This window comes from Pipra filicauda, unplaced genomic scaffold, assembly GCF_003945595.2.
Source record: "Pipra filicauda isolate LSUMZ 115617 unplaced genomic scaffold, ASM394559v2 scaffold69_size3009148_pilon, whole genome shotgun sequence".
Lineage (NCBI taxonomy): Eukaryota > Metazoa > Chordata > Aves > Passeriformes > Pipridae > Pipra > Pipra filicauda.
This window is the reverse complement of record NW_024104864.1, coordinates 582,461-600,940: the sequence shown is the minus strand read 5'-3', so window position 1 is coordinate 600,940 and position 18,480 is coordinate 582,461. Positions and strand designations below refer to the sequence as shown.

The 18,480-nt window shown below is 44.4% G+C and overlaps 1 protein-coding gene across 1 annotated transcript; it reads right to left on the bottom strand.

Annotated features, from left to right (window-relative positions):
- Window positions 1-688: 688 nt before the first annotated feature.
- PLA1A (phospholipase A1 member A) lies at window positions 689-17,375 on the bottom strand. Its single transcript, XM_027730298.2, has 11 exons — window positions 17,303-17,375; window positions 15,147-15,348; window positions 13,714-13,891; window positions 12,980-13,088; window positions 9,538-9,639; window positions 8,633-8,722; window positions 7,630-7,797; window positions 6,508-6,597; window positions 5,943-6,051; window positions 2,399-2,563; window positions 689-1,085 (listed from the first exon to the last, which is right to left on the bottom strand). The coding sequence occupies exons 1-11, from the start codon at window positions 17,373-17,375 to the stop codon at window positions 1,001-1,003; spliced, it is 1,371 nt and encodes a 456-aa protein (XP_027586099.1). The 3' UTR covers window positions 689-1,000.
- Window positions 17,376-18,480: the final 1,105 nt, after the last annotated feature.

Below are 18,480 nucleotides of genomic sequence, written 5' to 3'. Positions count from 1 at the left end.
TTTCTATCACCCAGTGAAGCCAGTACAGGGAACCAGAGAAAATGGTTAATAGAAGGTGTGATTTGTTGGCAAAAGTGATGAAAGACTTGTCACCTCTATAATTTGCATACATATCATGGTGGTGGAAAAGGTGTGGGTGGGTGAGGGCTCTTCCTATGGTCGTGCATCTGACTGTAATCTTTCACCAGTTATTTCCAGACCTCAACTACTTTTGCAGGTCTGAAAGGCTGTGCTGAGTTCCTGGGACTAATTTGTGTTAGGTGGCCCCACAGCTACTCCATTCTCCTCTTACCTTCTATTCTGGGCAGATGGTCAAAGCAGTGCAAAATTGGATGTGAGAGCACTGTGGTGCTCCTGGTGTCTGCTTCACTTCATGTGAGCTTCAGGGAGAAGAAGCCAACCACCAAAAGAGTTGCTCCAGTCTTGTCAGGTAAGGAGATGCATTCTGATTACTTACTGAAGCACTAACATAAAATCAACACGGTCTCACTCTGAAAGGGTCTTATAGATGGGACTAGTGAGTTTCCCATTGGAGTGCTGGGTAAGAATGACTCCTTCCTGTGCCAAACTTAAACCCCACCTTTTTTCTCTTGCTGAGGAAAAATACTACCTCTCACCTTTAGTATGAAGATTTCAGGACATTTTCTTATAAAACACAAATGAATCATACCAATACTCCCACTGTACAAAGAGTATATTATCTCCTCCTTCTTTCACATAGATACAAACATTGAGATAAATGACTTGCCTGTCTCACTTTCAGAGCTGGCTACAGAACCTGGGAGATAAAAGTTCAATCCAGTCTTTTAACTGAGAGGTTTTGCTGTAACCATTTAACCTTGTACTTGCTGACATTCCACACACTTCTTTTTCTTGATATCCTGTCCCCATGCAGGGAGCAAGAAACCCATCCAGATTTATGGTGAAAGTATCACCTGTGAGCAGAGAGCAGCAATAGGTTTAGGACTCCTTTCTGGTTTTCTGTATCCCAAAGGCAGTGCTAGGCACAAGTAGTGGGTAGGTCATAGGAGATGTCTGTTTTGCTGGGGAGAGTGAGGTTCCAGGGCAGGCATGACATTGTCCGGCTGTGGGAAGAGCACAAAGAAGTCAGGCTGGGCATCAGCAGGTGGAGGTTGCTATCCTAACACAGAACCAAGCAAGGTGCTGGTGGACCTGGTTCTGCTTTGCAAGGATATAGTGAACAGGGTGCTGTGCCCTGGCTGGGATAAATTGGCTGGAAGGGTACATATGAGGTTGTGTCCTTCACCTTTCCACCGCCCCCTCCTAGCAGCACCATTGTTGCTCTGAGTGCTTCCCGTTTAGTGATGGAAGCACAGTTTAAACCTGTGCAACTCTACAGCTTTCTACCTCTGTCAAAGCCAAGTGCAGTGCTTCCATGGGTGCAGGTTAGCACATCCTTAAGGCAATATGGCTTGCTGTCTCATTCATAAATGATAAAAGCCATGTATCTGCACATCCATCCCAACTTTGGGGTGCAAAACATGCTAGTAAGGAATAGTCCTTATACTCAAGGAAGTGCCTGGTATTTACATAGGAACGCTTTTTTTCCCCTGGGCCTACTGGATGTATTTTTACTGCCGAGACCTTGAGGCTCCTTACTGCTCATCAAAACAGAATTTGCCTTCTGGTTTTCCCTGCTTTGAAGTACTCAGTAGCTTGCTTCAGCCTGGAGTCAGCATCTCAGAAGCAATGTGGACAGAGTTTAATGTGTCAGAATTGACCCAGCTATTTTGTCCTGCCTGCAAGAACTTTGGACCTGCAAAATGCCTGGCAAGAATACTATATTATGGAGAAGACCATTATCTCTCTCAGGATGAGAAGGACTTGGCTGCATTTACTCCAGAAAGGGTAACTGTAGCTGAAGGTATATACTCTACAATGTCTGGCCTAGAAGATGCCAAAACGGTTGTCTATAGCCTTAGGGCTTTTAAACCTTCCTGTATAAGAAGCAGAAATATATTACTGGTCTTCTGTTGTCTCATCCTGAAAAATGTTCACCTGTCATGTTTCAGATGGGGGCCCATTTTAGACAGGGGAAGATGGAGAGGGCAAAGAAGGACAAAAGGAATAAATTCTAGTTAGTACAAACTTTTGCCATGGTTTGTGACTTAAGTAGCTTCAAGGTGATGTGAGTTGCAGCCATTTTCCTTCCATGGCACAATGCTTTTATCCTGGGGGAAGAATTTTAGAAAACTAAAAAACTAGCTTGGTAGCTTTTCTCTTTCACAGACAGAAAATGAGTTACATAGGGACACAGAGGTGATGGGAGAAACCTCTTTACTTGTTTATCCAAAAGGGAGAAAGAATGCATTGTTTCAAACCACAGGCTGCATCCATAAGCCTTAGTGTCTCCCCGTAAGATATTCCTCTGACTCACCTACTATTGAGAGGCAGCGGCGCCACACAGAACTTGCCAACAATGGATGGCTCATCCCTTCTCCAAAACCGTTTTCTTGGGATATACTTCAGTGTCACGCTGTTTATTTGGCAGAGGGGAACTTGGTGGGCCAGCAGCCGTTTGCCCATGTCCTGGTACGTAGGTCTGCAAGGCAGGGTGAGAGATGTGAGGGAGAACGTTCAATCAACCTGCAGATGCAAGCCACGTGCAGATCCATGGAAACACTGGAGGAACCTGCAGTATTATTGTGAAGCACTCACATAATAAAATGGAGTGAGAAGACTCATCTGTCAAAACAGGGCATTGCATGAGCATTTTACTGGCTGTCTCTCCATGTTTTATCTTTGTATGTATAGAAATATTTCTACATAAATATCCTTCCTTCCATCACACAATTACAACCACTCTTCTAGCTGTTGCATGTAGATTGAAACATTGCTCAGCTTGCTAAGGTAAGTGCTACATAGATCAACATCCATGAAATTGTGAATGGCATGGATAGGGGCCAGTTGTTCACCATTTCTTCCAATACATGAACTAAGGGTCATCAAAGAAAGCCAAGAAGTGGCAGGCTCAAAAAGATTGCACACAGCAGAGTACAATTTCAGCTGTTAAAATCCCTGCTGTAGGACGTTATGAATGCTAGAAAGTTTACGTGGCTGTACAAGTCATGGGAGGGGGACTGGACAAGTTTGTGGAAGACAAAAGCTAGTAACGATAAAGATCTCACCTTTTGCTCTGAAAGTCCCTGAGATGTAGTGAGACAACAGGAAACTCTTTGGGGAAGTATTGCTACCTGCTTACACTGACATTTTTTATACTCTTCTCTAGGTATTTGCTTTTGATCATGTTGAAGGTGGGATGCTTGGTAGAGGGACCTTTGTCTGTCCCTATGCTCTTACCGAGGTAATGTGAACTGAGCAGTGACAGAGGCTTGGTGAACAGGCAATGATCAGACCCCAGTTGATCATGTGTTACAGAAGTGTGCTGCCCAGACATTTTAAGTCCCTTCTGTGGAATCCATCCAATGGCCCTTACACTTGATCTGCCTGGGACCTCTGAGAGCCTGGAGATAATTGATTTCCCTGTGCTCATGAAGAATATGTGTGTAGCTGACTTGGCACGATCCCAGAAGCACCTGGGTGGCTGCCTGATGGTAGGGAAAGGGGAGAGATGACGAAAGGGTCAGGAAGAGCCTACAATTCTGCTACCCAAAGTAGCTCCCGGGAGTGGGCTGACAGCTGCACTCACAGCATCCTCCAGCCAACCCACACCAGTGCATCCAGTCCCTCCCTTAGACTGCAGTAGTAGTTGCTGCAGGTTTTGTGTGTCTGACTGTGTCTGCCTTGAAGCTGCTTAAAATAGGAAGCATCACAAAATTATAGTTATAAAAGTGAAAAATGGATAGCAAACGGATAGCAAAAGGAGGCCATCTCTCTACTGAGTACTATCCATGGGCAGGACCCAGCCCTGCCCCAGGACAGAGGAACACAGTACAGCTAAGCAAGTTGAAGAAGTCACTCTCAGGACTGACACTTGGTCCAACCCTGCAAAACCTTTGGATGGATGTAGAAGTCTTGGCTGACTTCAGAAGTATGTTTTCTTGGATATAGGGGATAATGTCATATGACGTGTAAGAAAATAGCAAATGCAGTTGGGAAGTGTTCTGTGTTACAAGCTCCTTACTCATCAGCCCTGTGTCAGCTATTGAAGCTTGAGGACATGTCTCTTGGGGCACTTTGTGCAATGTGTGGGGTAACAGCATCCTGAGGAGTGAGATTGGAATTGATATTTGGGAGAGGAGAAGAGCAATGTGAGGAAAGTCACAACCATGTGAGTTGTTGAAGATTTGAGACTAGCTGTAAGTCCCTCTGCACTTCTAGGAAACAGCAGGATGATATACATGTCAGATTATCTGAAATAAGTCAGTGATCGATCAGTGTCTGAACTGCAGTGTGAGGATCTATGTTTAGATGCCCATTTGATACTCTGAGCTTGACTGCACTGGAAGACTGAGCTTTGCCTAGGGTGGGGAAATTTGCCCTTTGCTACTAGTGGGAATTAAAATTTTATACTCTCAAATCGGCAGGTTTATTGATGTAAGCAAATTTTTCAGTTTAGCCATGTGCTTCTTAGGAAGGCATTTAAATGAAACAGAGCTACTCTTCCCCCAGGGTTTCTCTGGATAGTTTACCCTCCTAAACTCCACTGCCTCATTAAAACCGGAGGGTACAGCAAAGCCTCGGGATTGCCTGCCTGGCTCACTTCCTCGGGCAGCCTTTCCCTCCAGCACTCCCATGCCTCCTGCTGGACACACACACCAAACCCTGTGTCTGATAACTGCAGAAGTGCTGTACGGATCCTGACCTAACCTAGGTGTTACTATTTCCTCCCTCCTGCATCTGTGGAAAAGGCAGATTTGGCTTCCAAGCAGGGAGGAGTTGAACAGACAGAGCTCCACCAGGCTGGAGTACAAACTCCATATTGCAGTGCCTGAATGGAAATCTGTGACCAAGCTCACACTGGAGAGTACCCTAGAGCGTTGCTTCTCCTTCCCCGTTTCTCATCCCTACCTCCTGGTGCTCCAGGACTGATGCTGGGGCAATTAGCTTCAGGTCACAATGTTTTGGCTTTGAAGTAGGGACTGTGTGGGAGTCAGCATTGGAACCCCTCTGATCCCAGGAGAGGTGGCTGAGGCTCTTTAAAAACAGGCTGCTCTCCTGCTTCCTGAGGCAGCCAGCAGCAAGTGTCAGCTGCATTGTGGTTCCCAGTCCACAGTAGTGGGCAGGAAGGTGTAGGAAGAAGTGAAGACGACTTCTAGGGAGTTTCTCTGTGGTGGGGAGAACCCCCTATGGTAAGAGCTGCGGAACAGGAGTCTGGTCCTTTAATTCAGATACAGTTTGGAGAAGGATGGTGCTTTCAAGAGAGATTTTTCTGCCTACGCAGGTCCCCCTGCCCCCGGACTTTTCCCTGCAACAGGAGCCTGAGAGCATCGCTTCATCACTGCAGAGGCAACAAGCTACTGAAGACATTTCTGCAGAAATGCACTTTCCTCTTTGCAACTTCTGTCCTATCAGGTGTCAAGAGAAATGTCTAAGCCACCAAGTTCATCAATCTGGACGCTCGGGTGGATGCGTCTTGCTGTAGTCCTCTCTGTCAGGCAGAATAGGGTTAATAACTATCTGACAGTGACTGGGGTTAAAATTGGCACCAGGTAAGGGTATGGTGTAGAAAAGGAACCTGCATAGCCACACAGAAGTATACAAATCTGGGGATCCCAGAGTATTCCTGCTGCTTTGTGCAGTCAGGGAAGGCGTGGACCTAGTCAAGGTTACTGAGTAATGGTAGCACGTGCCTGATTCTTGAGGGCATTTAAGGTAAATGTGTAGGGTCTCAAGAAGAAAGGTTGTGGTTCATCACTCAGGGAAATATGCTGTTATTGTGCCTTTCCTGGACCAGGATGAATATCCTTACACATGGAGCCAGGAAAAAACAGGCCAGAGAAGCATGCACTGTCACTCACATGGTGATCTTTGCTGTGTCCTTGGTACTGTTGCTGAAGAAAGTAATCTCAATGCTGGTGACTGTGCTTCTTTTCTTCTGCAAGTGGAACTCAACCAGGCTGTGATAGACTGAGCAAAAAGCAAAGTGTGTGGGAGTGAGGGCAGGTACTACCACTTGGACCTACCCATGCCAAAAGAGGGGCTCTAGCACTCATTCCCTGGCCCCACCAGCAGAAAGAAGGTTCAACAGACATAAGAAGGAATCTAGTCTCTGTGCTATGTGAGGTACAGGGGGCATGTCTGTATAGTCCAGTGTGAACAGACAGGTATTTTCAATCCCCTTTACTTTACTCCTGAAGCCATGTGGCTATGCTAGCCCAGGGCTGTGCCCACTTAATAAATCTGTTGAAAGGGCTTTATGGGGGAGATATGCAAGGTTACTGCTCTTCAGCTGTGTGTCTCAGACTCTCTGGGCCACAGCAGCTGACTGATGGAGACAGTGTGTTGTAACTACCTGGGCTCCCCAGAGGATCTGCCTTATTTGGTCAACACCCTTCTGACTAATTTTTTTCTCATTCTACTTACCGCAGAATGGGGCTGAAGGACCGGTCATTAAATAAACTGTCACTTCCTTGGGCAGCTTACTCATGTTGACACCTGCCTGCTCCAGCAGGCCTGTAGGAAGAATTAAAGCCAGTGCAGGAAAAGCCATGAATGACACAGAACAGAAATATAATCTATAAATCCACTCACCCTGCCCAACTCCCCTGTCTTGGGGAATGGATCCCTTTTTCATACCAGTGCAAATCAGAGCAAGTACAAGATTGTGGTGTCTATTTGACAGATTCCCGCAGAAAACCTATTCTGTCTACCCCTGTAATCATCACCGGAGAACCTCTTGGTGGCTTTTTTTCATTATTCTGCTAACAAACTGTGCTATCAGTTGCATCTGTGCAAAATTAGCAGGACTAAAGACTACCAAGTCAGGAAACGTAGTGCAGATGTAAATGACAGTGCAAACGCAAGGTGTGGGGAAATTTAATTTCTTGGTCAAGTGAGAAGACCACCATAACTTGAGGCCTGCACCACTGGCTAGCTGGCAATATGGCCTGGTGAGGTGGGGAAAGGTGGCTGATATGAGGGAATTCATTCCAAAAGAGGCCTCTCTTTGTGTTCCTCTAGTACCATGCTGCAAATAGCACCAGAGGACACTTTCTGCCCTCATTCCACAGTCCAGTTTCAGAAGCCTAAAAGAGGCATCTATTACCTTCTCCCAGTCCAGGGAGCTCATCTTTGGGGTAACCATGGCAGAAATTTATGAAAAGGAGGTGACTCAGCAATGAGTGATGTAGAAGAATGGGACTTCAGGCTTGAGCTAAAATTTCCAGCTGCTTCTCTAAACAAGACATTTTTTTGAGGTAATTGCCCACTTATTAGGCAGGTGATTCTGGAAACTCTTTTTTAACTCCTCTGTGGGGCCTATGAAATGTTCAAGATTTTGGTGTTCTACCTCAGGCAATACATGAGCTTTTATAATGTCTCTATTCATTTCAGAAGCCTGAAAATGAAACAGCTTCTCACTCTTTCCAAAGAGATCCAAAGCAAATCCTGCTCAGAGAAATCTGAACTGCAGACTGTGCTCTGCACTGATACCCATCAGGAATGCATTGTCATCTGCTCCAAGAAAGTCTCATGCTATTACTGTACCTATTCTGGGACAGGAGGACAGGAAGCGTTCTGCACAGTCCAGGCAATGACCATTTAAAAACTCTTGATGACTTGCACAGGGAAACCCCACGATTGGACAGGAATGTTTCAAAGCGCTGATATAGAGATGTACAGCCCGCATGTGATCACAGATCAGATAGTTATAGCCTGCAAGAAAAACTTCAATCAGAGAGAAGCAGCCACGAGCCTTTCTGATGGCTTCAGTCTTTTTGCACATTCCCAAGGAACTGAGAGACGAGGAACACTCTTACTGATTCTGTAGTGATCCCTTTCCATTAATAAAATTTTGCAGAGCATCTCTGTGACTACAAGCCAGATCCCACTGCAAGTGAAGTTATGCAGGAAGTTAGAAGTGCATCTCCCAGATTAACAGAGTCCCTCCGAAGAGGAGGACCACAGGGCTGCCATGTCTCCATCAGTGTACCATCGATGAGGTCCCAAGCTCTCTGCAAAGCAGTAAAGTAGCTTTGATTCCCACCTGCACTGGAACCCCAGCTATGGGAAGTGAGATACCATAGATGTCCCATGTAACCTGACCCTCAGTGCAGCTGACTCATACAGAACACATCTGAATGTTGAATGAATCCACACCGTTTACTACGTAATGTCTTATTCTCTAGAAGGAGAGGGCAGTAATTGTACAAGCTGCCCAAGAATTGACACAGCTTGCAGCATGAAAACAAAAGGAAGCTTTTTCTAGTGGTACCTAACAGCCTTTCTAACAAAAGTGTCATCTCTACTGATGCCAGGGTTTTGGCTTAGAGAAGTGTCACTGAAATCACATCTCTTTACAGGGGTGCTGCCAAGATGCTTGATCTGTATGTGATTTTAATTTCAGCTGCTTCTTGTACTGCTGAGATGTGGGCCATGAATACGTTTCTCTCGCTTTGCTGTCTGCCCTGGCTGTAGCAGGAGCTGCTTGCCAAACAGCATTTTCACAGTGTGCTAAATGGCCTTTTGCTTGGCCAGAGAATGTTCTCACCTGCAGAGATGAATCGGGGGCATCCTGGCTGATCTTTGCCTCCATTGACAAAATAATCGATGTGGCCTACAGGAATCCGGATCCCGAAATCTGAAAGGAGGTGAAATGCCACTTCATTCTCAGACTTGGCTCTTCTGTAGGCTTTACCCTACATGTTTATGACAGGTCCCAATAATTGGTTGAACATTAGTAGTGCTGGAGCCAGCTCCAGTGCTGGAGACATCAAGGCCAGATTTCCTGCTTCTGCATGCCTACACTGCACAGGTTTGCTGCATGGAGCAGAGAGTGCTCCAGCCCCTGCCATTAAAGTGACTGGGAACAGTGGCTTAACCACCACCTCAGGTACTCTGGTTCTTGATTCTATGTAAAGGAGAACAAAACTGACCACAACCTTAATGTGGGATTATGAAGCGTAATTGGGAGTTATGTTGGTAGAGGTTTCCCTGATCTCCAGACAAAAGGCGTGACTAAAAGACACCACATTATTCTTCAGCACAGGTTCTGCCTACGAAGACCTTAAGTGCTTTAGAGAAGCTACTTTGCTGTTGCACCAGCTGCTGGTTTGGCTCTGTTACTTTCTGATAAGCACTCTCCGTGGTACCTCTTTTACATCAGGTGGGAAAAGGCAGAGTAAGACTAGATATATAAATTCCTGCCAAGTGGTAGAAGTCATGCCAAACCAGTTCTGCATAAACTGACTGCTGTAGCAATCTCCACTTGTCTGTTGGTTGAAGTGCTCTGGGGTATAAATTCATCTTAAGCCTATCTAAACAAGAAATTTCCTCATAGTGAACCTGAACTCATGGTAGTCCAGCAAAAAAGGGATAATGACCTACAGACTCCTTAGCAATAATGATGTCAGGAGGAACAGAAGCCCAGGCCGAAGAAGATGGAAGCCAACTTACTGTCAGCATCGGTATGAATGGCTTCCACAAAGAGGGCATCCCCAGGATCCAGGCGTTCCTCAGGGCTGGCTCTGGTGTACTTAGGGCCTGCAGGATCCAGGGCTGTAACAAAATCAAACATCTCAACAACAAGCACTCTTCAGCCCCCTCTTTCTTGTTTCTGGACCAGTTATTTTATCCAAAATGTTAAAGATGTTGCTAGGCAGCAGTAATAAATTATTCCCAGGTCACAGTAATTACTGAATAATATACTATTAAGGGGTTGGAATGGACCTTAAAGATCATTTAATCCCAACTCTCCCATGCTCCAAAATAGTATCTGCCATCTCTAACTTCCATTGCAGCTTCATTTCCTTGTCATGCAGTATTCCACACCCCTTCAGCAGTGTTGTGTCTCAAGTTTCTAGGCTATAAAGCCAGGACTGAGCTTCAAATACCTCTGTCAGAGTGAGTGCATGGTGTTTTTTTGATTTTTGATGAAAGAGAATCAAACTTTTAATACCTTCCCTAATTGTAATGTCATCTGTATTAGCACTACTGTCTGAGAAATGTCACTGAAGATCAGCAGTTAGGTGATGAATTCAGCACCCCAGGCATTAGCCAACCCAAGCACTACCAAAGATTCATACTATCAAACAATTTTAAAACAGAGGCTTCTGAGCCCTCTCCCCACAAATAAAATTGAGTCTTTAGCAATCATCTACGTTTTTGCCTAAAGCTTGCTCCTAGAGCAACTTCTAGGGATTCAAAGGAATACAGTTAAAATTATCCTTGGCAATACCAAGGAAGAGGTTAAAGGTAATTTTTTCTGAGGTTTATTCTATTCACTTTTTACAGAAAAGTAACCTCACAAGATTTTTTTTCCCCTCCCCAGGCAACAACAGTTCAAGAAGCAGCTCTGCTCCACATGCCACTTAGCCTCAGAGCTGGTTGGTTTCACTGCTTTGACTCAGTCCCCTTAATTCTCTATGGAGAAGGCAATATCAACAATACCCAAACTGATGTCTCTGTGTTTTTGAAGGCATAGGGCAGGAGGAAAAGGAAAAGAAGGAAAAAACATTATTTCCTATTCTTTCTATAAATAATAGCTAACAATGGATCTTTAATGTTCTTTAATCTTGATACATACTGAAAGCTGAGAGGTTCCCCACCCATTTCTACATAACAAGTTGCACTTAAAAGCTTTCAAAGGTACTGAAAAATGTTATTTGGTATAGCCTAAATTTCTTTCCGAAGAGGGAGAAATGCCTAATATGAGCACCAGTCAATTCCAACAGAGCTCCAGGGTAAGCACCTTTCTATCCTCTATTCTCCATCCCTACCTCCTCCAAGCACATGCACAAACTCCACTGAGATGTACATCCTCAGCAGCTAAGAAAACTATTCACTGAAGCTAAACAGTATGCAAACAAATTCCTTTGGGCTTTTTCATTTCCTCTGCGAGTATTGAAACAAATTGCTCTTTTCTGAGTGCTTGCTTTTGGATAAGGGCTGTTCGTTCCAGCTCCTATATAATTTGCTTTCTTGCACACAGAGATATCCACTAGAACAGGCATGTGTTAAAGAAACTCACTTCACAAAAATAAAGTCTGTGCTCTAATCCCCAAGACTTGCTCTGGTTTTGCTCCACACAGCATTTCTTACGTGACTGAAAACACATCAGCAAATTGTGGCTCTGGGGTCACATTCCCCTGTGAGTGTATGCACATGTATGAAGAGGCAGGAGATGAGATCACACATATCTCGGATCTAATCCCACCTATCTTCAGGTTCTTAAATCTGAATTTGAATCTGCAATGCTCAGTGTGCCTGTGAAATCATAGGACAAACAGAAATGAGGAAAAGGGATTGTATTCTAGTAGAGTTAAAAATGAACGGAATAAATAAATTTACAGAGCTTTTATTACATTAGACAACATAAAGGGAAAAAGTCTTTAACTTTGAAGTTAATGACTGTGGTTTCATGGGAATGTGTCTGCTTCTGCTCATCTGAAGATGTTGCTGATCATAAAATCCTGGTGCAGGACAGTGGCTACTCCAATTTCCTCCTAAAGTAAACTTTGATTCACAGCTTAAAAAAGGGCCCAACATGAAACTCAAATCCTCTTAAGAAATGCCTGTATTTCATACAGTGTGGGTAGTTATGACACGTGAAGGCTGAGCCAACATTTCCTTGGACTGCCCTGCCAAGTGTGCAGTGAGATCCTTCTTGAGGATACCTTTGTGAGACAGACTAGCAAGGGCTGAGGCAGACTGGGAGCTGTGGTCACACTACTGCAGACTTTATGTCTGCTCCTTCTTGGTGGCATTTTCCCTCCTATCAAAATGAATCTCTGTCCTTGGGGATTCCCAGAATTTAACAAAAACCTAGGCAACCCGTACAAGGCAGCCACACTCTGAGAAGGAGGGAGGGGTGGTGGTGATGGTGTGTGGACTAGAGACCTTTCAAGGTCACTTCTTACCTAAATAATTCTGTGAGTCAATTTATGTTTTATAACTAAAGGCTGACAAGGCCCTGAGTGGATCAAAAACTCTAAATGGCAGGATCAGCCTATAACCACCTTGCTCTGTAATTCCCCCACTTCAACCTCTTCCTGACACCCAGGAGCCTGGCTCTCTGTGTTTAAGGTCAGCTCTGACTTGGTACAGCTATGTGGCCTTAGACCAGCCTACTGTGAAAACAGCTGACTTGTGGGAGAGAACAGCAAGAAGCCTCATCTGGGTCCTCCCAACATTGGCTCAGGCTCTTGACTGTGTTCCTTGGCTGAGCTGTGTTGTAGGGATGCCATGCCCAGCCCTGTCTCCTGCTGGTCCTGCTTTTATCTTGCTGACTTGACTTCCCAGCTTGACCTTGGGCTTGTCTTATCACTACAAACTTGCCTAGTGATCACTGGACTGTGGGTGGCCCTGGCTCCTGTCGCTGGACCCGCTCGGCTCTTCTTGCCTGGACATGGTAGGACTGTGTCCCTTGGCAGTGAGGCCACTGCCACTGCCTACCTTGCTGTCCTCTTGGCTCTCAGCTCACGTTTTCCTGCAGAGCGGCTCACTCTTGCTGCTTCCTCCACAATGAATTGCATTGTGGGCTTTAATTTTAAGAATCATACAGGTGTACATGCTATAATTTGGAAGCAAGGCATGTGCGTGTTGTGGGTTTTCACTGGTCATGAGACCTCATATTCTTCTAAGCTGGCACCAATTTGAAGAGTGGAGCAGAGTTGGAAGGACCCTTTTGCAAATACATGCATTCTTCTGGCATCGTGGAAGGGACTGATGACTGGAAAGTCGCTGTCAGACTCTTCTGGAGCTGGGAAGAAGCCCATAAGCTTGAATCTAATGAGCCCTTATGTAATTAAAAGACCACTCTGAATGACCCCCCCTTCCTTGCTCTTTCATTCTCCCTCTTGAAGAACATGTGAGGATCCAAGACTCAGTTTTATGATACCTGTTATCCGTCCCAGCTGACCGCCATGGAAGTGCCCCACCAGGCCCCCAACGTGCGCACCAAGGCTTACCCCAATGATGTGGATAGATGTCCTTGAGACCCCCAGGGCCTGCAGATTTACAAAAATACAAATTAATGTTTCTGTAGCAGAAAGGTGAAATACCCTGTCCCAGCCCACACAGCAGCTCTGTAATTCTTCTAATGTAGAATTACTTTTGAGCTGTACAATGGAAAACCAAATAGGTAAGGGTTAACACAAAGATTTATCACCCTCACTGCAGAAGTGTTGTTCAGCCGTGCTGTGCAGGAACAAACCGGGTGGGGCATCTGGGTATTTCCAGCTGCTTGGGGGTATATCTGAAGCTCAAAGCAAATATAATACAGCCTCAAATCTCATTCCCTCCAGCTTTCTGGGCAAAATTTCTGAGCAGAAGACTGCCCAGTGAAGTATGGATCTGAGAAAACCCAAGGCATGCTTTAGGTTTGTCTTGGGCTGGAGAGGCAGCTGACAACTGGGACTTTTTCCAGCAAATGTCAGAACTCAAGAGAAAGAAGAAAAAGGGTGTCATGCTCAAGCCTGGACTAAGAGAGGGGAAAAAAAGAAAACTCCAGAATAAAAAGCCCACTTGGCCAGCTCCTGGAGACAGCAGACTGGGAGCAGTTCTCTGGATTGTTGGCATGAATTATGTCCTCCGGCCATGAACCCCAACACTGGAAATGCGTAGTAGCCTTACCAGGAGCTTGCTGATGAATTGTGAGATGGAGAGGGCCAGCTGTGTGACATTTTCCACTGCAGAGGGATAGGCTCCCGTAGACCCATAAACCCAGTCTACTGCGATCACGTTCACCCAGCTTGTGTTCAGTATGGCTTGGACAAGCCCTTCAATCCAGGAGGGCTTGGTACCCAAAGCCCTGTGGAAACATCAGAAACAAGTACGTTAGGTGTTTCCAAAGAAGGGCATGTGCCAGTATGTTGTTCACTGGTGCTGGAGCTTCACATGTCTCAGAGGAGGCTGCCAGAGAGTTGCTGAAAGTTATTTCTGGTGTTAGACACCCACATCTGGAATTTTTTTTTGTGGTGGTGTAATAACACTTTCCAGAATGCACTGATTCAGGAGGTAACCAGATATTTTAATGAATGATATAACATTTGCAGGGCTCAGGCTGAGATCTCAGTCTTGCTGTGGTGCTTCATTCAGCCACCACAGAGCCCACCTGGAGTAAGTGAGCTGACCAGAAACACCTGGATCCTTCTCTGATACCAACTTGCAGGAAGTCCTTGGCCAAATCACCTAGTCTTTCACTGCTATGTTTCGTCATCTCTAGACAGTTTAAAAAAATAATCAATATTCAAGAATTCAAGGCCAACTGAGGAGGCTATGTTCTACCCACTTTTCCTAATACCATCTGGTGAAGTGTGTGGTATGTCATGTGGAGGCAACAGCTGGTTTTCTGAGAAGACCCTGGAACATCTGCTGTGGTTTCATCCTGGTCTTTTATGCACTTTATATTTAGGCGTTTGCATTTCAAAACAAATAATGTTATATGGTCACATGTGAGTGAAAAATGGCACAGTAAAGTAAGCTTGGAGAATGATGGCAGTTTCAAGAATAGAAGTGTAGTGTATCTGCCGGGGCTTCTAAGTGGCTCATTAATCCAAGCTGTTGGACACGAACTCCAAGAACGCAATTTAAAGGGACAAGAATCTTGAATAAAAGACTTTTTAATTAAAAAGGTTGAGAAAAGGAAAGAAATAGGAAAAGGTAAAGAAAAAGACAGTGAGAGAATGAGAAAATAAGAAAGAGATTGATTCTAATTTCTAACTTTTTTTAGGCCCCCAAAAATGCGAAGCACTCACAAAATAGGCAACTGATCACAAACTAAAGGACTTCAAATGGTGTTGTAATGAGGGGTGCCAGGAGCACGTTCCATGCCTTTGGCCCCAGCCCACCAATAGCCTCCCAGACAATTCCCAAGTCCAATTGGGGCTGAGCACCCCAGCTTCTGTTCTTAGCAGGTGTTCTGCATGCAGCCACTCTGCTGAGAAAACGAAGACGGTGATACAAACAGGAGAGTTCCATGCCAGCCCCACCCAGTGCTTGGGAATGCCCCAGCAGTGTTTAATTTTCCAGTAAAAATTTAGTCACAGTGCTCTTCTTCCTCTCACCTGAAGCCATGGATTATGATCTTGGTTTCTGAGCTGCTATTGAAGCTGCCATTCTTGATACCATCATCAGCTAAAATCAGCTCTCCACAGCTGGGGCTTGAGGAGGTGAACAGAAGAAACTGGACCTTAAGTTTACTGCCCCGTAGGAAATTTGCTGTCTGGAAGTCAGTGCAGTGATGCCCTGAGAGTCTGTCTGTATTCCCTGCAACAAGAGGGAGTGAGTAGAACATTTAGTCTGTGTTCTGTGTAATGGAAAAAAAAAAAACCCTCATTCTAATTCATTAGGAAAATGAAGGTAACAATTTCACCTCTATTGATAAAGATTAAAAAGTTAGAACATAAATTAAAATGAGCCTATTTTGGAAATTTTACCTGACTGACAAGTTGTTTCTTTGTCCCTTAATGGAATTCTGGCACTGGCTGGAGAAGATAACCACGGATCTCATGGTAGCTTTGACTTCTGAGACTTGTTTTACCAAAAGGTGAATAACATCTTGTTGAGTTTTTTTAGCAAATTGGCCACACACACCAGCCACTAATTATATTTTTGAGGTGGCTATTAGATCTTTAAAAAAATGGTTGCCAGCAGGTAGGCACCACTGAATGGGGATATTTCTATTCAAATTCTGGTAGGCTTAGTAGAAGGCACAAGTCTGACAGTTGTTTCAAAAATCCAGAAATAAATATGAAAATGCCAATGAAAAAAAGTGTCAATGGTAATTTCCAGATTGATTCATTTACTGGATAAAAATGCTTTATGAGAAGGAAAAGGCAGCTGCTGCAAGACACTTTGTTCTAGATGGAAAAAAATCTCAAACCTGTAGCTAGTAAAAATCTGAGCAAATTCAGGCTAGAAAGCAAACATAGAAGTTTAGCAGTACGTATGACTAGCAGTATGTGTGTTACTTTATGAACTGGCCTAGTTACATCCTTCTGCAATACAATGCATGCACCTTCCCTTTTCTGGACTGCAGGAAGTGAAACAGCCTTGAATCAGCACATACAATAAAACATTTTATTTTTTTAAAATCAAACAACCAGCTCTTCCTAATTTCTCTTAGAAGATACTTTACACTAGCTAGGCAGAACATGGCCTAAGGTGCAGCACAAAGGGGTGAGATTCACTGTGGGACATCACTATTCCTTACTGTTCTTTACTTTGGTCTTCCTGTGTACTGAAGGCAAGGGAGAAAGAGGCATTCTTAGAAACCAGCTTGAAAAAGATGAAAGTCGTGAGCCAGTTTAACTAGCAAAGGCAGGTTTAGTGCAAGCACAGGGTGTGTCAGAATACTGTAGGATGAGGGGGATCATGAGCAAAGGTAAGGCAGGGGGTGCATTGCAGTGAAGCTGAAGGTGATGTGGGACTGTAGTGGTGATCACAAAAGCAGTTTAACTGACAGTACAATTAAAGAAAGAAACGGAAGCCTGGTTGTTGATGGAGAGGTACGGACAGGTCACTCACAGACCAGTATGGTCGGCAAAATGTCAGCTTTATTAGAAGAAAGACACCTTATATACTGCTTATGACACTCAGACGTGTGTTTCTTGTTCACAGAGCATTGGATACATAATGAAAACATACTTTGTTGTACGGTGCTAATTGGATCACAACAGGTGGTTATAGGAGATAAGAAAACTTGTTCACCTGCCAAAAACTCCTCCTTGACTGTGGCAAAAAACCTTTTTTGTTCTAACTTCAGCTCCTGTAGCCATATTTAACTACGCAGTTAGTTTTACTATCCGCACCCAATAATGCCAAGGCAATGCTCACAGAAATGCAATAGAAATTGTTCACACATAATCTCAATACTCCAAAATCTGGTGTTTATTTCCTCCCAGCTACTGCAGATTACACTTGCTAAGCTTTCAAAGCAGGAGATGCCAGTGCCAGAGGTGAAATGGTCCCTTTTCTACTTCCTTATACTTCAGGTAAACCTGGATCATTCTTGTAAATCAGGTTAGTGGAATCAAATCACTGAGACTGATTGATTGAAAGCATAGGAGAAGAAAGGACCATTCTTGCATTGCCTGTTCCCTGGCACCTAACAAGATTATTTCAAGGACCTCTTGACACACAGGTTGTTTAGGGAGAACTGAATTCAGATCCTTCTATGTAAAACCTTCAATCCCTTGCCAGAGAGTCATGTTTTTCTTACCTGCTTGTGCTGAGCTGAGCAGCCAGAGGACAGCAAGAACAACAAGCAGTAGCCTCTTCAGATCCTCAACCATCTTCCTGGTAATTCACTACAAGTACAGGGATTGTACAGGGGAAAAACAGCTATGGTGGGTTGCTCGATCAGCTTGACTCTGTTAATGATCAACCAGCCTGTGATCTTTTGGGAAAAAAGTAAAGGGACAACTACCTCTGCTCTTACTTGACTATAAGCCAAAGTGTGAAGCAGAGGTTTCACTGACTTTTTGGTTAAAAAGGATGCTGACACTCCTTTCCTTCTTACCTCCCCTTCTTTGAGGCAAAATTGCTCCTTCAGAAATTAGCTAGTGAAACCAGTCCAAGCAAGTGATAGAGTTACAGTGCTTTTCTGCCAAACTCTGACTAGGGATGCTGGTTTTTCAGAGGGCTTTACAGTCAGTCCATGTCAGGAAGATTCATACCAGCCTTGCATCTGTGTTTTTTCCTTTTGCATGGCTGTCTCTCTGCTGTATTTCTACTTCTGGTCACATACCATAACAGTCAAAAGAAGGCAAAACGGTGGACTACTTCTGAAAAGTGAGGGGGAAGATGGTCACTGGTGGCCATATCACCATAATAAGCCCAGACTGTACATTTCTTAGGGCAGGGAAAGCCTTCACTTTTCCTTTGGTTTGCATTTCAGGTACTAAAGGAAATAAAAAGATGACCTCAGTAATGCACCAGTATCATAAACATGCAAACACTTTAAAAAGACCTTTGAATAAAAAAATTTACTGCTTTGATGTATACAGATGGAGAAGCGTAAGTGCACAACCAAACGTAACCAGGAGTCTGTCACATGACACTCATGATATGGTGTTACCATCTCCCTGGCTGTGAAGGATTTTAAGCTGAGGACACACCTGTTTCTTAAGCCTCATCAGTGTGTGTTGGTCCATCTTGCTGAACAAGGCAGCTTTGCCCCTGATTGTGTTAAATGGCAGGAGGGGCAATGAGCGAAGGAACATTCCCTGTCCAGGCACTATTCTACAAAGACTTTATCTGAACAACAAAATGAAGAAATTGCTTCAGTCTGATCAGAAGAATGGCCAAAGACATTTCAAAAAGCATCTGACATTACTTTTCTTTACAGTTATTAGTGATAGCAGTAATTTCCTTATCCCAGTTTGCTCCAGCTGAAGG